This window comes from Haematobia irritans, chromosome 2 (genome assembly GCF_050003625.1).
Source record: "Haematobia irritans isolate KBUSLIRL chromosome 2, ASM5000362v1, whole genome shotgun sequence".
Taxonomy (NCBI): domain Eukaryota; kingdom Metazoa; phylum Arthropoda; class Insecta; order Diptera; family Muscidae; genus Haematobia; species Haematobia irritans.
In genome coordinates, this window is record NC_134398.1 from 232,244,280 (window position 1) to 232,268,948 (window position 24,669).

At 31.9% G+C, this 24,669-nt stretch overlaps 2 protein-coding genes across 3 annotated transcripts in view; both read left to right on the top strand.

Moving 5' to 3' along the window:
- LOC142227374 (uncharacterized) overlaps positions 1–8,564 on the top strand; it is a 41,609-nt gene extending 33,045 nt beyond the window's left edge. Inside the window, exon 4 of the mRNA XM_075297885.1 lies at positions 8,554–8,564. The gene's annotated coding sequence lies outside the window, so the exon portion shown is untranslated. The remainder of the gene's footprint in view (positions 1–8,553) is intronic.
- Positions 1–23,647, top strand: part of l(2)gl (LLGL domain-containing protein l(2)gl) — a 34,800-nt gene extending 11,153 nt beyond the window's left edge. Inside the window, exons 1-10 of one of the 2 annotated variants that reach the window (XM_075297879.1) lie at positions 14,488–14,619; positions 16,365–17,143; positions 17,211–17,753; positions 18,425–18,939; positions 18,997–19,124; positions 19,181–19,286; positions 19,341–19,989; positions 20,043–20,494; positions 21,979–22,087; positions 22,151–23,647. In XM_075297879.1, coding sequence (XP_075153994.1) covers positions 14,512–14,619; positions 16,365–17,143; positions 17,211–17,753; positions 18,425–18,939; positions 18,997–19,124; positions 19,181–19,286; positions 19,341–19,989; positions 20,043–20,494; positions 21,979–22,087; positions 22,151–22,283 — 3,522 coding nt within the window. In that variant the 5' untranslated portion in view covers positions 14,488–14,511 and the 3' untranslated portion in view covers positions 22,284–23,647. Of the gene's footprint in view, positions 1–14,487; positions 14,620–16,364; positions 17,144–17,210; positions 17,754–18,424; positions 18,940–18,996; positions 19,125–19,180; positions 19,287–19,340; positions 19,990–20,042; positions 20,495–21,978; positions 22,088–22,150 lie in introns of those variants that run through there. The other variant, XM_075297880.1, reaches the window with a different exon arrangement.
- The last annotated feature ends 1,022 nt before the right edge of the window (positions 23,648–24,669 follow it).

A 24,669-nucleotide genomic window follows, 5' to 3' on the forward strand; every position in this document is an offset into this window, starting at 1 on the left:
TCTATTCTATTCCCTTTTAACCCAACTTTCGCTGTTTTCAATCATATTGCAAAAGAATTAACGATTAAGGGTGAATGGACATACTTTCCTACATCTACGTGTATGTACGTACATAAGGTGTGGTTAGTCGGTGCATTAACTGCGATATGTGTGTTGTTTTCGGTGAGTATGTGTGACAGTTTACTTTCGATAAGAAATTGAAATTCTTTAAACGTTGCGTGTAATATGACCATATTTATACTTATATATTGGTATTTCAAGAAGCCACGCCAAAAACTTGTTATGCTCATACCTAAACTCACATATGTACACTTGTGCGCGAAAAAAGAGCAAAATAATAAAAACTAGACAAAATGGAGTGCAAAGTAAACAAAGATTATATTTTAAGTTTATGAGTCACTATTTGGAATTATGATAAAGGAGTATGCATTTCGTTGAAGGCAATCCTCTATGATACTCTTAAACCTTGTAAAGTATTTGTTATATCCATTCAGATTCAGGTCCCCGATATAAGTATGTATCTCGTATGTATGTCATCAATATGACCATATTATTATTATTTATAACGATTTAAATAAATAAATCGTTTATATTTATTGTAAAAATAACCAAGGCTTTAGGCCAATATTATATCCACAAACAAGGCACTAGACGTTTAGAGGTCTCATTAGTAGGATTTTTCTTAAACTCAGTACTCTTTCTTTGATCCATACAACAAAATTTAATTCATACAACTAAATTAAAAATAATCCAGCAAATAACCCGGTTGTAGTATTGTTAAGAAATCTTCCATTTTACAACATTTGTAGGTGGCGATGCTTCCGCTGACTTGATTTCTGTAATTTGTATTGCAGTTACAATTTAAAATTACACATAAGTCTTGCATTTTAATTTACACGACTGTATGTATGAGCCCCATTGGAGTGTTTATTTATGATTGTGGTTCTCTATAGCCACCTCTGGTGTTTTTTACCGTTTGTATTTTAGTCAACGTGAATATTATGGCTAACAATATCTTAGCTGAATCATTCATCTTCATCGATGGATGTATGGAAGATTAGGTATAAATGGCTAGATAGATGTCCCTTAAAAAATTTTTAGATTTCGCATTGGGAAATAGTATCGAAATTGGTGTCGAGTATGTAATAACAATTTTAATTTATTTTCATATGTAACTAAGCCTTACAAAGGCCTTATACAGTTACTTAAATCAACATTTTAAATACTACTCAAAACAATTCTCTTATTTCTAACATTAATATGCTAACAATAATTATAATTAAGTTAGGAAATATTCGTTTATGAGATTATGTTTTGTTCCTCTTTGAAAAAGGGCTTCAAAATCGTATAAATTAGGATTAGTTTAAACTTTTTTAAGGTTTTTATTTACACTAATCACTTAGTTTCAGTTGTTCATTCCAAAAATAATCTATATATAACTGTGGGCTGCACAACCGGCCTTACTTCAGTTTGCACCAACCCCATTCGTATTCGATATATATTTCTTATTTTTATGTATGATGAATTCATATTCCATTTCAAATCTAATATGAAAGATTATTTATTTGAATAGATCACGGATCCATATAAGAGCACTGTTATAGCGTCGAAGAAAATTAATTAGTTTGAAACAAATTGAAATCTTTTAATTAAAACAGTAACAAAGCTGCATCTAGTATAAACGTAAGGAGATACCTTCATTCGCACGTGATATTTTTATGACATCACCATCAACGTTTGTTTCCCATAGCCAAAAGCAAAGCAATCAAAAGGGGTCCCTTAGCAGCGGAAAGGAAATGAGAAATGTGTAAAGACCAAACCGTAATGTAGCTATAATGCAAAAATGTGGATGGAATATTTTTCTTTGGCTTTTCATTGGAATGACACCATGGTGTTTGGTTAAAATATACTTTAGATTTTCCGGATGTAGCAACGTTAAGCATTTCCGTTTTTGTATTCGAAGACAGTCGTCACTCAACGGTGTGTTTATAGTTTTGTTCTCAAGTGCGGTTATTTATTTACATTTTCGGGGATGTTTTTTGTCATTTTTGGAAAAGTGCGTTGTTAACATTTTCTATTTTCTTAAACATTTTTTTATACATATATACAATGTGTAGATGTTGAGTATCACCACGTATTGTAATTTGTTTCTAAATCATCCAAGTATATGCGAAGTTCATTCACTTTCAATTTGGAGGTGTAGATGTTTTCTATGGTGTCATGGGACAGACTCCTATTGCAATTGCATTTTTAAAATGAGTACAAGTTAGATCAAAGTATTTATTGAATTTGTTAATATTTTGATTATATGTAAATTAACTTTAATTTCATCCAGTAAAATGGTTTGTCATTCGACGAGACATCGGGGAGATTTATCGAAATAGAATAAAATATACATATCAGTAGGAAGTTTTGAACCGAGACTAGTTTGAAATTGTATGATCTAAGTGGATATTGTCCAACAAATTATGCATGATGATGGTTCTTAATTTTTTAGTATATTTGCTGTTTAATTTGGTTGATTAAATGAATAAAATAAAAAAAAAATTTCACTAAAGCAATTTTGTACAATTTCACTAAGAAAAACTTGTATAAAGCAATCATATAAATATTTTGATAAGATACATTGGACTCGTAAATAGAAGAATTATTTAATAGCACATGACCTCACTTTACAATTAAAAAGTCTAAAATTCGTTTTCATCTGCTTAATTTATGCAAATTAATTGTATTAAAAATTTCAAAGAATTTTTTTCTCATACATACAATGGTGATGAATACAATAAAATGAAGAAAGAAATAGTAAAAAAATATGTTCTCTATAGCCATTATATATATGCATCTTCACATCAATCTGTGTCATCAGGCCACATGACGTCATGCTAACTATGGGAATTCTTCTAGAGAATGTATATACAATTAGAGAGTTTTATTTGAGTCATCTTATAGTACATATGACTTTTTCTTGAAAGTTAATAATATTGAATTGTATCACTTATACTAGGTAAAGATTTCAAATTGGAGTAATTTTAGTGGATTGGTAATTCCTTTGAACAATAGTACAATCCAGTCAGCAAGACTTCTTTTTTCTTAGAAAAAAATAAATGGATTTCGTGCAAACATATCTGGGTAATCGATCACTCCTTATGGGTGTTACACTTTTCGTTCATACCAAATATAGTAAATGATAAATAAAAATATTTTTTTGGTGAAGATATAAAAATATGTTTCGTATTAGAATACAGATAGTCCTTTTAAATATTTAAGTAGTATAGAATTTTCCTTTATTCCTTAGTCGTAAACTCCTTTAGGGGACATTGTTTCCCTTATCAATTAAGAGAAGATTGATATTTCACGGCTCTGTTAAAAAACTAAATCAAATGGACGCTGATTTATAATTCCGATAAATTAATTATGTTGGTTTTTTATATTTCTATGTTAGGTTCTGTGTAAATTCATTATAATTTTGTAAAGTAAATTCTTGTTGATTTATTTACTTCAAACAGGTGTATTAATCATTTTATGGTTTCATGGATTTCAAATACTGTTTTCTGTTTGCTTAATTATTGTTCCATATGTCGTTTGTTTTATACATCTCTTGTTGTTGTTGCTGTTGTTCTTATCATGGTATCTATTGATAACACATAAAACAATCAGTCGCGAATGCCTTGACATGTTCCTGCTTTCGGCCCAGCTAACATAAATATCTTATTTACAAGATAAGATAATGGTTCACCGTATGCGCATACAGTGTGTCGCAAAAGTCAGTGTTTTGCTGATATTTTAACATTTGCTGGAGCATGTTAACATGGAACTTTAAATTGGTATAATATTCATTCTTACATTTATTGCAAGTCATACAAAATTAAAAGTATAAATATTGTAAAAACTGTATTAGTGTGTTAATATAACCAAAGCACTATAGTGATAGGCGGCATGCGAAACATTTTTCCCGTGACAAACAAATAAAACAACCTTGTCTGCAAAATTTACCTCTTTTCTTGTTTCCGAGTGTTTTTGTTGTCAATATTTTTTCAATATTAAACGGGAAATAAAAAAATGTTATGTCTTGTCATTTGTTGAGTTATTAAAAAAAGAAAAGAATTTCAACGTGGCCAGGCAACAACAATGCCTAGTGGTGAATTCAAAAAATTGATAAGCGATGGCAACACTATGCCATTTTCCAGCAAGGAATTAGCGACGCGAATCTTGTATTTCTTCGCTTTCCATAAGAAATGTCTGTCGCTATTGTTACATTTACGCACTTATTCGAAAAATACTTAAATTAAATCAATGAATTTATTTATTCAAGCGGTGAAGCCACAATGATAAAGTGACCAATTTGCAAAATGAGAGCGTAAAATTACTTTCAGATTGGGAAGCCCTGACTTATATAGGGCAAAGTAAATGTAATTACAAATCCCTCTATATATTTACCTTTATGTATTCGTAAAAGCCACAACGATAAGGTGTTCACCATTGTGGTGGTAACAATTTTGGTATGGAGTAATTGCTCCAATGATGGTTATGGGTAAACATATAAACATTTCCAATGTATTTTGATAACGCAAAACACCACTGAGTCATATTTGTTCTATATAAATAAATAAAACTCATTGTACTTGCTAGTCATTGATACATGTATAGGAACAAGATGTGTATGCCATTGGCAGGATTTCGCTATCGAATGTAATGTTAAGCAATTATTAATAGTAGACTAAAAAGATTGTTTGAAAATTAGCCTATTTACAACCAAACTCGATTCTAAGAATACATCATACGTATTTTTTTTAGTGTAGATAGGTTTTAAATTAATTAAGTTAAATAGTCGTTATACTATGCTAGGTATAATGGCGGCCCGTTACTTTAGGCTCACTTAGAATACTTAGTCATTTGTGATACCACACGTGGTGAACTCTTCTTTTATCAATGAGTGCTGAAATATTCTATATTTAGCTCATTGACGAGGGACCTCATGTCCTTAGCCAAGTCCGAATGTCGCCAGCACTAATAAGGACAATCCCCCACTGAAAAATTTGTTGGTGATTGGTCAAAACTGTGATCGAACCCATGACCCTTTGTATGCAAGGCGGGCATGCTAACCATTGTATCACGGTGGCTCCATAGTCTTTTTTTTAATAAGATACTTTGATATAATTTAAAATCAAAATAAATGTATTAATTAAAAATAAATAAAAAAATTGATTTCAATACAATTTTTAAATTTGATAAATTTAATTTAATATATTAAAAACAAGAACTCTATTTAAAAAATATAAATAAAACTGAATTAAATCAAAACACTATTTTATACTTAAAAATATTAGCAATGTAAATTAACATAATCCAAGCATAATATTTATTCATCCGTTTTCAATAGAGGTCAATATTGCTTCGAATAAAAACTTTCTTGTTTTTTTATGTAGTGTTATCGACTTAAATCTTAAAGATTAAATCATATATACTATTCAAATTTTCTTAAATTAAATAAGTATTGAATTTCCACATCCTTTATAATATGTTTATAGACGTAAATTGTTTAATTATGGTGGTAATTCCTTTGAACAGAGAATAATGTTGCATACAAAAGTCAATTATAAATGCAATTAAATTGAATAACAATTGCTCTACACATTCATTCATTCTATGAGATGGGAACTTGTTATTGGCTCCATATCGCTCCCAACATAATTCTTAATTTAAATGTGTTTCTTTAACAAAATCCCCAAACTTTAGGGAATACTCAAATGTCCAGCCTGAAGTCTGTCTCAACAATGAAGTCTCTTAGTGTACAGTTTTACGAAATTGTTTTCCACTTTGCATCCATGTTCTTGACTATGGTGGGTTTATCACATTTTTATTAATGATCATGTATTCATTTATGTAGGCATGCATCCAGCAATGCAGTCACTCACAAAAGACCATTTACAAAGCAATAATCATTGACCTTAATTCTTAATAAGTTCATGTAAAAATAATTTATTTTTAAAGTAAAATTGTAAAGAAAATGTTCTTGAGAGTTTCAATTTGAAAGAAAATGTTTGGATTTTTTCCATACAAAAAATATGAAAATTTTAATATTATTTGATGGAAGGCGTGGGCAAGGAGTTGATATGTATACTCATACACAAGTGAGAGAAGACCTCAAAATATATTGACATTATAAATATAAACATTGCGAAGCGGTTTTGATGAATCAGCCATTGAGCTTTCTAAATATACTCGTTGTACATTAGAGGGGTCCTCTTAAGAGCGAATATTTCAAAAATGGTGGCTAAGATTTTGAATGCTTTTAAAAACATGTTTGTCATGACACATTACAGGACATTTGCAACAATCAAATGACTAAAGAAGTTAATAAAAGTATGTGTATGTGTTGCCGATCATCCCTTGTAAACTCATGAGGACACTTGCTAATCAAATATTCAATGCACTCTCCCATAAATAAAGTTCTTTTGGAACGTTCATAACATAAAAAATGTTGCTTTCGAGCACATTACATCATTTGAATATTTGAAAGTTTTTTTTTTCCAGAAAAACTTGTTTTAAAAATTTTCTTGTTTATTATGAACCAAAGACTAATGCAGTAAGTTTTAGGAACAAGTTTCAAAAAATAATCAAGTGTAGGGATGCTTTCGAATATAGATTAACTATTCTGAAGATGTTACTAGGTTAGGTTAGGTGGCAGCCCGGTGTATCAGGCTCACTTAGACTATTCAGTCCATTGTGATACCACATTGGTGAACTTCTCTCTTATCACTGAGTGCCGCCCGATTCCATGTTATAGCCGAATCCGAACGGCGTTCCAGATTGCAGTGAAACCACTTAGAGAAGCTTTGAAACCCTCAGAAATATCACCAGCATTACTGAGGTGGGATAATCCACCGCTGAAAAACTTGTTGGTGTTCGGTCGAAGCAGGAATCGAACCCACGACATTGTGTATGCAAGTCGGACATGCTAACCATTGCACCACGATGTTACTAAAGTGATCAAAACCGGTGGACCGGTTTTTCTGCTTACATCGATTTTAGTGAAAATCCCAATGTTGGTGGAATGATAGATTCGGTGTTTCAAGACCTCAAGGCTTTCGGTTGTTATAATTTCGTTGAGAAATTGCCAATTTAATGCCAAATTTTTGCGAACACAAAATAAACTGCAATGAAAACACTTCTACGAGGCCGGTTCTGAAGCTTCTTAGCCCATCAATGAAAGAGAATAGTTAATTTTTCAAAAATATTTTTATTTTTCAATATAATCTCGTGAAACTTCAATACACTTAGTCCAACGCTTTTCTAGCAATTCTATCCCTTGATTAAAATCGTTTTCCTCAAGGTCTTCCAAATAGTGGTTTACAACTGTAATTGCATCTTCATTTGAGGTAAAACGCTTGCCAGCAAGGAATTTTTTTTTAGATTTGGGAACACGTAAAAGTCACTGGGAGCGAAATCAGGAGAATATAGTGGGTGGTCAAGCAACTCGTACTTTAATTCGTTGATTTTAGCCATTGTTAAAACACTCTTGTGCGCTGGTGCGTTGTCTTGATGAAAATTTATTTTTTGTTTTGTAAGCCAGGACGTTTTTCTCGAATTTGTACATTTAATTGATCCAGAGGGTTGCAATAGTACTCTGAATTTATTGTTTTACTCTTTTGCAGATAGTCAATCAATAAAATACCTTTGAAGTCCCAAAAAAACGTTGCCATAACCTTAACAGCCGATTGAATTGTTTTTGCCTTCTTTGGGGCACTTCCTCCAGCTTCAGTCCATTGTTTGGATTGTTCTTTTGTCTCTGGAGTAGATCCAGAGACATGTCCCATGTCCATGTCCCATCAACCGTTATGAAACGACGCTTAAAATCCATTTAAAACGATCCAAACAAGCTTGAGAAATTTTCATTCTTATGCGTTTTTAATCGACTGTTAACAAATGCGGCACCCATCTGTAGTTCTTCATGCAAAATTAAATGGACTCGATCATTTGAAATGCCAATGATATAAGCAATTTCACGCACTTTTATTCGTCGATCATTTAATACCATATTCACTCTGGCTACAATTTCTGTTGTTGTTGCAGTTTTTGGACGTCCACTACGTGGTTCATCTTCAATGCTTGTACGACCACATTTAAATTCAGCAACCCAATTTTTTACTGTTGCATATGAAGGAGCACTTTCACCTAACACATTCACCATATCACCAAAACACTTAAATTTTTCCTGTTTATACCGCGATTTTTGTGCTAGGCTAAGAAGTTTCCGAACTGCCCTCGTAAATAGGTGCAACATACATTTGAAAAATGTGTTAAATTTTTAATAAATTATCGAATTAGTTTCTTTTTACTGATTTCTAGTGTCAATTAAATTAGATTTTCCTTTCAAAATCACCTGTTTTTATGAAAACCGGCTGAACCCGTTACGCCGTTTATTTGTTTCAAAACAACACCGTTCACCGACTTTAGAAAATTGTTCGGTATTTTAAAACCGATAAAAGTCGAATTTAAAAAAACCCGGTTACATATTTGATAAAAAAAATAAGTTTTAAAACCATTGGCAACTTGATTTTTCATGCTTAAACAGTCTTTTTTAAGATATTATATTTTTTTAAGATATTATATTATAAATAATTGCATGGAACTATTGCTTTGTCTAAAAACCATCTCACACTTTTTTCATTGTATTAATGTATTAGGCATATTCCAAAAGAAGTTATTGCAAGGTTGAAATTCTTAACAAAGAAGTGTAACGAATGATGATTAAAAATTAATTTGTTCAACGAATTTTGCAATTGCAGTTGAATTACATAAAATGTGGTTATTATGGCATAGAAAATCTTCTAAAAAAAAACACAATATGACACAGTCAAAACATTACCTGAAAGATATAAGAAGCACGTCAAAAACTGGTCATGTTTAAATTGGTATACTCCCAAACCTTCGCTCAGTAATAACTACTCACAACATTGTGACAAGCAGGTACTACTTTAAAGCTTCCGACGCACAGTGTTCTAGGATTGAAGAAAATTTCTCGTGAAAGATCATTAAATTTAGAAGTTTATGCAAAAAAATATTTGTTTTTGCCTCAATGACCTAATTTATTAATTCTTAATTGAATATTCTTCCATCATGGAAATAATATTATAAACCACCGACACCTGATTGTTTTTAGACAGATGATGGCAGTGTTGTACAGTTTTGCATATGTCCTGGATAAACGAGTAGTTTGCTTTCTTTTAGTCCGTAACGGCTTGGGTATCCAGTACTAAAAGAAAACAATCCTATTCTAAAGGAATAAATCATCTAGATCAGGCTGAGGTTTGGACAAATAGAGGGTTTACCTTAAAGGTAAATTTTTTTTGACAACATTTTTCCAAAATTCCACCAAAATTCGTACCAGCCGACAATTTTTCCAAATTAAATTAATATAATTTAATAAAAAATTTTCCAAAATTTTACTTCCATAGAAAATTTTGTCAAATTTTTATTTCTATTTAAAACTTTTATTTCTATAGAAAATTTTGTCACAATTTTAATTCTGTAGAAAATTTTGTCAAAATATTATTTCTGTAGAAAATTTTGTCAAATTTTTTTTCTATAGAAAATTTTGTCAAAATTTTATTTCTGTAGAAAATTTTGTCAAAATTTCATTTCTATAGAAAATTTAGCCAAAATTTTATTTCTATAGAAAATTTAGCCAAAATTTTATTTCTATACAAAAAAAATTAAGTTTATTTCCGAACAAAATTGTGGCAAAATTTTATTACTATGGAAAAGTTTGTTTGTTTATTTCTATAGAATTTTTTGTCAAAATATTATACAGAAAATTTTATTTCTATAGAAAATTTTGAAAAAATTATCGATTTGACGAAAATGGACCAAAATCTACCAAATTCCATTTGGTCCGACCATCGGACCAAATTTAAAAATTAATATTTTTTTGGACCAATTTTGGCCCGATCGGACTAAAATGGGAACCCTGGAATCGTTGCTGTCTTAAGAACTCCTTGAGTCTTAGCGATTATATTCTTTTTTTTGTTTTTAGCCTGCTAAAAGGAAAAGTTACGCTTTGGTTTCGTTGTGTCTTTATTCCTCCACTTTTGATCAGGATGAATTTCAATTTCAAAACTTCTTATCATTAAGCTTCACGCCAAATTGAAGTATGTACTCTAGAGTATTTAATGATGAGATCACTCAATGAATCTTGCAGAGTGCAGTGAGTATTTGAGAGTAATATCCCTCTGTAGCTGAGGTGGTCTAATTCTAACAATATAACTGACGTGGGGCCCAGCAGACCTCATTTCTAAACTAAACCAAAATGTTCGCCGTAAGCGTAAAATAAAGAAAAACGAAAACAAGTTGGTTTTAATGGATTGTAAAATAATGAGTAGCCGTAAGCTTTATATAAAAATCAAATACAAAGGATGGTAAACAAGATTACCTGTATTTACAATATCAACGGTGAACCGTATGGTGCGAGAAATCCTACGTTAACATTTCTGATCAAAAAGTTTTTGGCCATATTTACCATAAAAACATGTGGTTATTAAGCAAACACTGGCCGATGTGCGGGCATAAAGAGAAAAGGTACAGAATGCGGAGAGATCGATGCTTCGTACTTTAGGAAGATACGCACAAAAATTTATTTTGCGGTGTCTCTCAGACTACGACGTCAGCTACAGAGGGATATAAAATATACAATTCAAATACAACTGAGATTTTCAGCGATAAGCGATATAACATAACTAATGAGAGCACTGTTATTGCGTATGATCACTAGCATCAGTGTTGCCAGGTGATTTTTGATTCTTCCCCCCAAATCTTAAGAAAAAAACCCCTAAATTGGTCTAGACTTTTTTCAAAAACCCCCAAAAAATTTAAGAATGTTAATAAGTCAAAAAGGTGTCACAAATTTCGTTAAAAAAATCCTGCAGTGATACATTTTACAAATTAAATTTAACACAAATATATATATACTGAAAGATTTTTTTTCTGAAGAACAAAATTTCTTTTGAAGTAAATAAAAATCAGAAGATAACATCATTATACCACTTTTCACAAATTCGGGTTTATTTGTCTAAAATTTCGTTCCTGAGGAAAGTAATTTTTCTATGGGTATAATAATAAAATGTATATCAATATAAAGAACAGACAAGACAATATAGTTCAATGTATAAATCTTTCAAATCAAATTAATTAAAACAACGGCTTATAAAATATAAATAATATAAATAAAAAATAAACAAAAATTAAAGTTCAGTAAATATATACATTATTCGCCAAAATTGTAGGCGTGAAATTATGAGACCAATAATTTAATGTTACAATACCATTTCTTAATTTGTTTTTAATTGCATCAAATATTAAAAATGCCCTTTCAACAGATGCGTTTAAAACAGAATGTCATTGATTAACATACTTGCTTGTATTTAAGAACATGGATTGACTTCCCTCATTTTTTTTCAAAATTCATGCCAGAATTGCTCTAAATTTTGTTGAGAATTGTTCCACTTTATAGGGTCTAAAATAATTTTTTACCCCCAAAAATCCCCCCAAATAAATGTCACCCCTAAAAATCCCCCTAAACGTGTAAAAAACCCCTAAATTTGGGGGGAAAACCCCCAACCTGGCAACACTGACTAGCATAGAAACGTCTACTTTAACATGAATGATCACTGTTAATGCAATTTAACATTAGAAACAAGTTAACATAAATTGGCACATGCAAAATGAATATATGCGGGTAATAAGGAATGATGATGAAGTGGAATTGGCATGTTACAATATGAATAAACTTCGTAAAATTTAAATTGAACAATAGCTTTATTTTTCTTGCTATCTCGTTATACTGTGCGTCACAGGCATAAACTTGTTGGTTCACATAACATCATCATAAGCAGAGCATTAAAAATCAACTGTAACAGATGTAGTGCCATTCCACTCCATTCACGTCATATTGTAAGTTATGTTACACAGCACGTTGATTGTTGGTGCTATATTCATTATAATAACAAATCCAATCACCCACCAACCAACTATATTACGGCCTAAATAATTATTGTAACACTCGTTGATTTCGTTTCCATTTGCAGACACTCAGCCATACACATCAACATATTGTCTCATTTCCCTTCCTCTTGCATTGTTGGTTTATGATTGTGTGATTAATATAATAAATTTAAATAATATACAACAATACTATATTCCATGCATACAATATCATTTCCTTTGGCAAAAACAAAAAACTATGTAGTAGAAAAATATCAAAAATGCATCATTTGTTGTATCTCAAGTTAGAACTATTTTTTTATTTTCATTATGCTCCGACTAAATTTTAAAACCATTATATTTTAGATTATTTATTTTTGTTTTTACTTAACTTACATTATTAAAATAATGTATTAGCCGGAAACTAATAAACTAAAACAAAAACCATTGTAATCGTATAACAATAATTTTTATCAATAGAAGTAGACTGTGCTTGGAAAATTTCAATTTTTTTTGGAACAAGGCATATGAAGTTAGTTAAAAAAAAATTAACGTAAATTTTTCAAATTCATATTCATCTTTATTTAATCAAACCGAGCCCATGCGGACTATATGTTGATAGATAATACAAATGTTTACAGGTATTTGCTTGAAATGATTTATAAAAATGTGTGTAAACAATAAAAATTATGTCTTCGAAAGCTCTACAATATGTTATATTCTGAAAGCAGCAGATGATGCATGCACTCAAAAAAAAAGTGAAACCTCTATTTCAATAATTATTATTATGTTTGGGAATTATTATGTTTGGGGAAAGTTTTCTTTACTCTAATAATTTTTGGCTTACGTTAGTTAAATGAACTAAAACACGCACTTATCACAAAATAGTTCATTATTTCTTTAAATTTGTAAATTTTACTACAAATGCGCCCATCTTGAACTTCGTTTGGCACTAAAAACATTCTTGGAATTTTAAACTCCAATTTTGTCCTTCAAACTACACGATTTTCTTTAATCCCCATTTTCATGAAGCTCCTTTTAGTGCTACGTTAGCTAACGAACTTTTAAACCGTACTATAGACATATCTGTCATCTCGCCTATATATTTTATATGTCAGTTAGGCACCTAACTGGTAAAAAAATTTCAGTTAAAGTTAACCGGAGAGAAGATATTTCCATTTTATTTTCTGTTAACCGGGAGCTAAAGTCTAACAGAGCTACATGAAAATGGCCGTAACAAGTGTAAAAAATTAATTATGTCTAATAAATTTTCTTGAATTTGACGAAAATATTTACTTATTTTTGTGATATCGGCGTAATGTCAGCGTTTGTAGTACTATTTAGTTAAAATTTTCTAAAAATTATCTAAATTTTCTAAAATTAACCAAATTGTCCTTCCTTGGGGGTTGACTGTTTTTTCAGTGTGGGTAACACAGGAATTATTTCGTAATCTACGTTTACTTACTTTTATTCAAATTTTCCAAAATAGTTAAAACTTTTCTCTGTTTTAAAGATTTATTTTTTAATTTAGCGGCTAAACTCGAACTTCATAGTCACTTTAATGTGAAAACCATTAATGAAAGTCTAATAGCTTTCAATGATGACAAATGTGCTTTGGTCCGAAATCCATACTTCTAGGGCATTTTCTGTCGATTTACTTCTTTCCCATTTTTTGTGGTACATTTTCACCCCAGACATGTATAAGAGTTACAGATCGTAGATTCATATACACAACACCATAGCCTCTCTTCTCAATTCTTGAACATTTGTTCAAGTGGTGAATTCTTTTTCAATTGTGTGCTTCGAAACTCAAACAAATATGGAATATTCTTCTTCTCTCCCAATTAACAATTAACATTGTTCTTCCAAATTGGGTCGAGTAACAAAGATGGCCAGAGGCTCAAATAGCCACCAGGCTGAATCCGATGACAGCCAATGCCATAATCAAGAGGTAATGATGAAGTGGTGAATGGAGGAGTATAGTAAGATATAGGTTTATGGTGTTTATAAAACAAAACAACTGGTTTCAAATTTACAACTCTTCCAACAGTTTTCGTATGGCTACATCGTTTGTACCACCGTTGTTGGCCAATAAACAATAGTGCTTGTGATTCTCTATGAAGTGTTTCTGACGACGATGATGATGATGATGATGATCGTTTCATTGTTTAATTTTGCTTTGTTTTTGTTTTATTTTTCTTTCTGTACTTGTGAGAGTATTTTTTGGTTAAAAGTTTGTGTTAGCCAAGTCCCAATTCTCCAAGTTCAAAGCTTCTCAAAATGAAAGAATACCAATAAACTACAAAGGAAAGAGAAAGGCAAAGGGGCATACAATCACATTCAAGTCTCCGAGTAAACTATAAACGACCGACAGACAGACAGACCTCTACATTTGCAGATAGCTTCTTCTGGTAAAAGCATTTGATAGTGCCTTTTTCTTTGCTTGCTGCTCTTCTTTGCAACTATAGTTTGAGTGAATAGTATTTTGGACATTTTAGTTGCGCGTTTCGAACAATGCGAATCAGTTAGACAATGTTATTTTATACAGAAGGTTTTCGTAAAGGTTTACGTTTAAAAAATAACGGTAGCGATGGAGATGAAGCTAACGGTAGTGTAAGCGACGATCAAATTGTCCAAATGGTACGCGAATAAAAAATCCTTCCTTTTGAGCCTATTATACAAGTGTATAAGTTTCGTTGTGTTAGTGTTTTTTTCTAATAATGTACCTATAAAGTTTAATCATACATTGCGATGGATTTACCTAAGAAATGAAAATATTAGTGTTTTTCTAATACAAAGTCTTCGAAGTTTTTGTTCTTAGGAATACAGTGTGATTATTGCTAACTTTTGAATATCAAGAAGTATCTACAAATTCATTTTTATTTTTCGGATAGTTTAGTAATCTAAATTGTAATAAACCATAAGTTTATATGACCATTAACCTATTAAGTTAGAAAAAATTTATAGAAGAATGAAAACTATATACGTGTTGATATTGGCCATCTACACAACTTTATTCTGTCAATGTTTTGTGTTTCCATTCTTAAAGTTTTCAGCATTTTTGTTTGTTTTTATTATTTTCTTTATGTGGAGTTTAAAAAATATTAGTTTTGTCTTCTACAAAGCGTATTGATGTTAATGTGTATTCAGATGCTATATATGGTGTGCAGTGTGCCATCGCAATATTATTATCTTAGAAAATTGTGTTGCAATAAAAAAACTTTTGCATAAAAAAGAGATATGTACTAAAAAGACTTGAACCACATTTGGAAATCTAATGAAAAATACAACAAATTTGTGCAATCATGTGATTCGTGGAAAATGTGGCTCAAATGTCAATTTCAGTAAAAAGAATAATTTATGTTAACACTTAAGAAGATACCATCCACGAGGTATCAAAAACTAATAGCTACCGCCGAATTTCAATAAACTTAAAAAAGCATAAACGAGTGCAATCGGGGATACATATACATTGAAGCTAGATATGTCTAATTCTGGATCTATATAACTGATATAGTTTGCAGATTTAACAGATACCTTGGTAATGTGCCAAATATGAATAAGATATGTTATAAATGAGGGTAAAACATGACAAATTTTGGAGAATCGACCAATGCATATTATATGTAGCAGATATATTTAAATATGAAAAATATGCAAAAAAAAGTACCAATAATAAATTTTCAACTAAAATTTAAATAAATAAATTGCAATATTTTAAATTTGATTGTATCAGTGAAGTTTTTATTGGTGTTGGAGCACCAGCTAGTAGAAACGGATGTTGTTAAGTTGTTAATTGACTTTAAGGATTGATGTTATGATTTCGGTCATTTAACAAGTCTCAATTAAAAATTATATATAAAAAGTACGAATTATAAAGTTTCATATTTCACATTGGCTTCAAACAATATTTTTGGTTTTAGAGCCATCGTCTTAGTTTTCTTTAAAATTTATTCATATTCGTTATGATTCTGATGTGAGTTTCATTCATAACTAGTGCATAACGACAAAGAGTCATTAGTTTCAATTTTTTGCTGATTTTCAATTTGATTTTTTTTGTTTTCGCTGTTTTACAATTTTCATACAAGCAAAGCGAAAAAGAAACTAAAAACTTTACCGCAAGAAAGCCAGAAATAAGAGCTACTTGTATAATACGACTTGTTACATAGATACCTTTCTATGGATTGTGTATGTAGTGGTTAATGTTGAACACATCCAAAGGCTTTTCTACTTCAAGTCATTATTGTTATTTTTTCTCGAGTACTTTTGCTTGCTAGAGCATTTAAAAAGTCATTTGCCTAACCATTCAACCAACCCGAATGAAGCAACTCACCGAAGAAACGGTAACTAATTTCGCTTTCTTCTCTTTCTCCCTTTCATTTTAGACCGCTCAACATGGATTTCCACACAAACCTTCGGCAATGGCCTATGACCCCATCGCCAAGCTTATGGCAATTGGTACACAAACTGGAGCCATTAAGGTATTTGGCAAGCCTGGTGTAGAATTCTATGGGCAACATGCTTTGATCAACAATTTGGGGGCAGAGCTGAATGTGCAGTTGATTGAGTGGGTGTATGGAACAGGACGTTTATTGTCGTTGACGGCCGCCAATCAATTGATATTGTGGGAACCAGCCGGTGCTACTTTGGTGGCCATAAAAACTTTGCCATTCGATGTTAAATTGAAGAAAGTATCTTCACTATGCTGTTCATTGGACAAGGATAACGTTTGGATTGGCATGGAAAATGGCAATGTCTACCAGTTCGATTTACAGACATTTTCGGTTAGAGAACCGGTTATATATCACGATGTGGTTTTGCAACAAGTTCCCCCCAGTTATAAACTTAATCCTGGTGCAATTGAGTCTATACGCCAATTACCAAATGATCACAGCAAACTATTGATAGCCTATAACAGGGGCCTGTGCGTTTTATGGGATTTGGAGACTTCGTCTGTGATCAGAGCTTATATAGCTCCAGGACATGGGCAAAGTGTGGGTTTATTTGTTAATTCAACAGGCACCCAATTCACATGGTATCATGCTGATGGATCGTTTGCAACTTGGAATATTAGTAGTGGTGATCCTCCCAAGAATGTAAATAATGTGCCCTATGGCCCTGATCCGTGTAAAAGTATAAACCGTCTTTACAAGGGAAAGAGAGGGTATGTACTCCTATTGTATTTATATATTTTTTTTTGCATAATTATTAATTTTTGTTCTTTTTTCCAGGTCCACTGATATTTCCATATTTTCCGGTGGCATGCCACGTTCAGCTTATGGTGATCACAATTGTGTCTCTGTTCATGATTCTGAAGGCAATAAAATATGTTTGGATTTCACCTCAAAAGTTATTGATTTCTTTGTTACTTATAATGAAACATCAGACATAGCTGAGGTTCTAGTTGTGCTCCTTGAAGAAGAATTATGTGCTTATGATCTTACCGATCCAAAGATTCCACCGATTAAAGCTCCTTATTTGCATTCAGTTCATACGTCCGCTGTTACATGCAATTATTTAGCATCGCAAGTATGCCACGAAGTGTATGAGAAAATTGTCAAAGCTGGAGAAGAACAAGATCAACATTATAGCAACTTTGAGTGGCCCATAAATGGTGGCGAATTGCCAGAAGGCGATGAAGAAGATGGAGAGAACGAACAAAAGGAATATGAGATCTTACTGACAGGTCATGAAGATGGATCTGTGAAATTTTGGGATTGCACTGATGTTGTATTGAAGCCCATATACAACTTTAAGACAGCACTTTTGTTTGGGTAAGTCTCGGTTAGATCGAATAGAATTGAAATCATTAATCTTGAAAATATAAGATTGATTTTGAACAACTTTGTACACTTTTAGTATGAAATTTAGTAATTTGTGAAGTGATTTATGTGAAAGGAAATCCTAGGGATACAAAAATCGAAAATAGAAAATATTTTCTTAGAAATGAGTCGAATTTTACTTTTGGTAATCTTCAAATTCGATTTTGTACATTTGAAAAAGTGATACATCGATAACCGTATGATGAGATGAGGGTGAAATAGACAATTTAAATATGTTCGCATGACTGACTGTTGTAGTCCAGAAAATGGTCATTTGAGTAAAATTTTAAAGTTATTTTTGACCAATTTTACGTTTCGCCATGTGGCAGTATAATGACTAATGTCGTCGTACGTGTGTACAAATTAAGGATAAGTCGAAAATTGACTTTTGCAAACGTCATTAGGTCCGCCTGGCAGCGTGAGTGAAATTTTATTTTCTTTTGGTTTGTTCAGCATATGTATTGGAGACGTATCCAAAGCCAAGATTCCAATTTAAAATGCGTTGAGAGGAAAACAGCGATGAAGTGATATCGTAGTCTATTTGTTAAAATTACGGTTGAATGTAATGAACACTAATTATTTTCCTAATTATTTACATTTTATGAATCATTTCAATTTTTCAGCCACGAAAACCAAGATGACTTGCCACCCACCGAAAATTCCGAACAACTTGATGAATCCGATCCACCATTTCGCAAAGCTGGCCTTTTTGATCCATACTCTGACGATCCTCGCTTAGCAGTAAAAAAAATTTCGTTATGCCCTAAGAATGGCCGTCTGATTGTTGGAGGAACTGCTGGGCAAATAGTTATAGCCCACTTCGAAAGCGACGAGTCGAAAAAAACTCCTTTACAAGTTAGTATAATGAATTTGGTTAGTGATCGTGATGGTTTTGTGTGGAAGGGTCATGACCAACTAAATGTACGAGAAAATCTGCTGGACGCTAATGCTGATCCAGTTGGTGACGAAGGGGTTCACATCACAGGAGTACTACAAGTTCTTCCTCCTGCTAGTATAACATGTCTTGCCTTAGAAGCCAATTGGGGCCTGGTAGCTGGTGGTACTGCCCATGGTTTGGTTTTGTTCGACTTTAAAAACTTCCTTCCCGTATTCAATCGCTGTACATTGAATCCAAATGGTAAGAGAATGAATTTAAAATTATTTTTTAATATTTACCAAAATAACGAAATCGTAGATCTCACTGGTGCTGGAGAACAATTATCTCGACGTAAATCGTTCAAAAAGTCATTGCGCGAATCATTCCGTAAGTTGCGCAAAGGTCGCTCCACTAGGAATAATCCATCAAATCAAGTGCCAACGACAGTAAGTTGAAGTTATCAACGGATTTACAAAAACTCTTCAATAAAATTTTATTATAGCTTGAAGCCCGTCCCGTGGAGAGACAGGTTGAAGCTCGTTCTACCGATGATGGTATGGGATCAATGGTGCGTTGTCTACTATTTGCTAAGACATACATAACAAATGGTAAGAATGAATTGATATAACTTTGGTATATGCGTTTATCATTTTCTTTTTCAGTAAACATAACTTCTGCTACGTTATGGTCTGCTACAAATGCTAGTACAATCTCAGTATTCCTTTTGCATTTACCACCGGCCCAGACGGCTGCAACATCTGTCCCTCCCACAGGTGTGGATGCAACAGCCTCAGCCCCACCGCAATCTCGCCGTGTGTCTGCCCAAATCGCAAAGGAAATACAACTGAAACACCGTGCCCCTGTTGTTGGTATTGCCGTATTCGATGCTGCAGGCTGTCCAGTGGACCAATTAGGCGGTGGCAGTGGAACAGCTCCACATCGTGTCCTCATTGCTTCCGAGGAACAGTTTAAGATATTCTCACTGCCACAATTGAAACCGATTAACAAATATAAATTGACCGCCAATGAGGGTGCTCGGGTTCGTCGCATACAATTGGCTTCGTTCTCTTGTCGCGTACCTTCAGAAATTGTACAAGGCGCCCTGTCTGGTGGTTCACCAACCAAATCGACAAGATCGCAAGACCATAATGAAGGAGCGGCAAATACCAGCATGACCTCAGCAAGTAATATTGAAAACTATCATGAAATGGCCCTGGTATGTCTAACAAATTTGGGCGATGTAATGGTGTTATCCGTGCCTGAGTTGAAACGGCAGTTAAATGCGGCAGCAGTAAGAAGAGAAGATATAAAGTAAGTAGTTGTATTAATTACAGAGAAATGTTATTGTTTTCTAATGTTTATAGCGGAATTTCCTCACTGTGCTTTACCAATTACGGCGAAGCGCTTTATATGATGTCCTCATCGGAATTACAACGAATTGCCTTAGCCACATCTAAGTCTGTAATGCCTCAAGGTACTATCGATGTAGATCAGCTGCAAATAGATGATTCGGTGCAACATGAAAACGGCGACAAAGAGTCCCTACGAGAGGATATGGCATCTGTTACAGCTTCTCCAACCAATGCACCCGCTGCCGCCAAACGTTCTGCTGCTACAGTTACCACCACTACCACAGCGAAAACTTTTGAAGGCGACCATTCCGGCCTTACTAATGGCATTGGCGAAGGCCATTCTCCCAATAAGGCAAACGAGACCATTAGCAGTTCCATTGGCGATATAACTGTAGATTCCGTCCGAGATCATTTGAATGCCACCACAACAACATTGTGTTCAACAACCACAGAGGAGACAGTTGGTGAGTAGTACACACATATTGTGGCATACATAATGTTTAATTGTTTTTGTATAACTCATTGTCCGCTTGTCTGCTTGAGCATTAGTAATATTTTTATGATATGTGGGTTGTAAATTATGGTTTGGTTCTTAATTTTATCGTAATACACATATCTTAGAATTTATGGTAATACATTACTAACAAAGCTAACTTTTGGCCATTTTGGAATGTCATTATAACATCTTCTTACTAAATTGAATCAACAAGAATCTCTTTTTGGAAATTGGGTCGTAAATTACAACAAATTACTGAAAACAGACAAGAAATTCCAAAAATAAATGTTTTCTTAATTTTTAAGCCATCGTATCGATTGATGATTTTACACTTTTCCTTCCAAGTCGAAGTGAAGGAAAAATTATAGATCCTTTTTTGTCGTCATTAAAATGTCTTGAATATAAATAATACGACAAAATAGTCCATGACACATTTGGGCTATGTCACTGCCCAAAACACTAAGGCATAAGAAAACGCTATGATTTTATATCAGTTGGATTGGCCTTTCTTAAGATAATGTTTATACATATATGAGGCCAATCTAACACTAAAATTTCGATTTTAGACTGTTTTAAAATTTGAGCTGCTGTCAAGTGGCATAATTTTACACATTTTAAATTCAATGTATTTAATTAGTTTCTAAAATAAATGATATATCTACAGATACTCTTAGAGTTTTTCGTTGAAGGTCGGTTATGTCCAACATCTAGTTGATTTATATCGATTTTCAAAAATATTAAAAGTCGAATGTGGAGATTACAAGATTTTTTTTTGACAAAATGCGTGGATAATGTAGGTCTGTCAGTCTGGAAATTAATACGCATACATGTGTTAAGCATAGCCGCCCATATCCTTTCCTTTACCATTAAAATCATAGGTCATTACAAAAGACAATTAAAAAACATACTCTTAGTCAAGTTAGTCAACTGAGATTGGACCAACAGCAAAAATTTTCGACTGATAATTCTTTTAAATTATGTAATTAAGCTTGAGATCTGCTTACATTTTTTACTTTATTCAATAAATAATTACAAAATTTAAACATCAAGACCCAATTTCAATATCTCTACTTTTTGGTAGTTCTAACATCTTCGCGACACTTTATAACTGTTGTATGTAAACTATAAAAAATATTTCTTTCGTCATGTAATCATAATTTATTCATTAAATTTATAGTAAGTTCAATATGCCTTTTTCCCCAAACTTATATTCATAAATTTGCTTTACAGGAGGCGGTAGATGAATGGTTTAGAATTCGTTGTATAGATATTTTTTAAAATATTTTCCCCTGCATGTCCTTTATACGTACCATTGAGTTTTTAAGTTATATTTTTATATACTAAGGTAATTGGTTGGAATAAATGTATGACTTTAGATGACAAGCATGCTTTGAAAGCCTTATAAAATCCTTATTAATGATTTTAAATGAAAATTTCTACGTACATTTTTAGGTCGCTTATCTGTTATGAGTACCCAAACTAATCAAACACTAACTAGTGTAAACATGAAAGATATATCCGATATAAATATACCAAATCTAATGGATTTGGCACCGTTAAGGTAAGTAAAACGGGTTATTATATTATATGGCCTTATAACTTTTGTTGGTATTTGACCTTGCAGCAATACCACCGAAACTAGCACCAGTTCTGTTGTTATCAAATCTGTTATAACCAGCGTTTCCCATGAAAAGACCAACGGTGAATCCGAAACGACAACTACGAAAACCACCACCCACGAAGAAAGCCAATTTTAATTTATCTCTAAGCCTACGTATAAATTATATATAATTTCGACTATACTACTTAAACGCCAAGAAATTAAATAAGGACTATAAAGGAATGCTGTTTGTCGCATCTACTTTATGTATTTAACGTTCTCTTATTTGTTTAAGTTAACCTCTTCCTACTGTCTTCGCACTTGCTCTAGTATTTGTAAGAAATGCGTCTAATGTGTTTGTCCACTAAAAATTACCATCCCTCCAAACTACAAAATCATAATCATATCACATCTACCTTATACAGGCAGCCATATGGATTGCTTGCTTCTTTAAAATACCCACATACATATTTGTTTAATATTCTTTCGAGTATTTTCAAATGATAAAATATAATTAGGTCTCTTACTATTCGTACATCATATATATATGAATGTTTTTTTATATTCAATACAAAAGAAAAAACCACTAGTATTAGCTGCTTATGTTTTAAACAATAGTTATGAAATTGTTTTTGGCAAAATGTCACATGACATTTTTTTTTATATACATACATACCATACATAAAATACCATCGTTTTTCTAGGTTTAAGTTTTTACTTACACCCATGCAATTTGCACCATTGATATGCAAAAATGTCGTTAACTATGATTATAAATAAATAATTAATATAAGTTACACACACACATATAAATATGAATAGCATTATCCATCAGCAAATCATTCCTATTTTAGCCCAGCAAATGTTCACAATCAAATTCATTAACGATTTTAATTTAAACGATAAAAAAAGCGTTTTTATGCATTACTGTCGAATTACAAGGAAATGATCCTACATGTGTTTTTCCCAGTCGGTTTGAAAAACCAATTGTTCTTTGTTATTGCAAATGTTAAATTTTATTGCCTTCCAGATATATAAAATTAAGGATTCCCCAATCAAAAGCATTTATTATTATATATATTAAAAAAGAAAAAACAAAACGAAAACATTTTAATATATATTTCAAAGTACAACTGGATAGATGAATTGCCTTAATTATAAAAACAACGATAGTTTTTGATTTTCTCATAAAATTGTTTAGTTTTCTTTATTTTGCTGAATTATTAAAACCGATTATTTATGTTTCATGTTATTTCTTTTCTGGTATTATTTCATATTCGCATCGGACATGGACATTAAAACAACGGCACGTGTCCAACGATTATAAACATTTCCAATTTATTATTATTTTTTTAATGCAGAATATATTTACATATGTATGTGTATGCATAAGATGTCGCATTGAAAAACAATTTAATTACTTATATGTGGAATATTATTTTTTGGACTTTTTATGTATTTAAAATTAAAAGTATATTTTTGATATTTATAATAAAAATATTTTTTTAAATAAAAACCCAATTCCATTTGTTTTATTTTTAATCTATCTTAAAAGTATGCAAAAAAAAAAAACGATTTATATAAATTCAATTCATGAACATGAATATAATTATAATATATGAATATTATGGTAATTCTATACAAACAAAGTAAGACAAGAATTAAGAAATGTACAATAATCTTATTCGATAACGGTCACTCGATTATTAACAGGGTACATTAGGTTATCACAATGGACTGAATAGTCTAAGTGAGCCTGATACATCGGGCTGCCACATAACCTAACCTAGGTTATAGTGGCAATGTTGCCACAGTTTGCATTCTTTGCGATTTGAAACAAACCAATTGTACCAACATAATAGCTTCGTTCGAGAACCCGATAATTTTTTGATAATTATCACAAATTTTTACTGGAAGTCGTTCGTTTACACCAAAAAGCCAGCAAAAGAGAGCTGGAGAGAGAAAACATTTGACAGTTATCAGATAGAGAAATTGCAAGTTTTTGCTAGAGAGTTTTCCCCCCAGTAAAATCTTGCAAACCATACCATACGTTGCCAGCTGGTTGTTGATAACAAACAATGCGCCAGTACAATATACATACTCCGAAACTACAATTGGAAGTTAAAATGAATGTACATGGATGTACATTCATATATATACATTCCCTTACTAGTTTTTACTCGAAAAGTGTGCGAATAGGCCGACTTTTTTAAAAATTAAAATATGGAAATATGGACAAAAGTTTAATATAAAAAAATAATAAAAAATAAATTTTATTAATTATTAATTAAAAATAAGAAACAATAAAAAATTAAAAACAACATGAATATAAAACTACTCCGTGAGTAGGTCAACATTACTAACATAAAAAGCTAGCAATGAGACTCAATGTATTATCATCACAAAAATAATTTATATAACAAAATAATAAAAACATAAGAAAACAAATGAATTAAGGAATTACAGAATTAAAAACTACTCATAAAAATCGTATGGTGTAGAAATAACCATCTCATTGTCTCATTGTTAATATTTCCAAATGT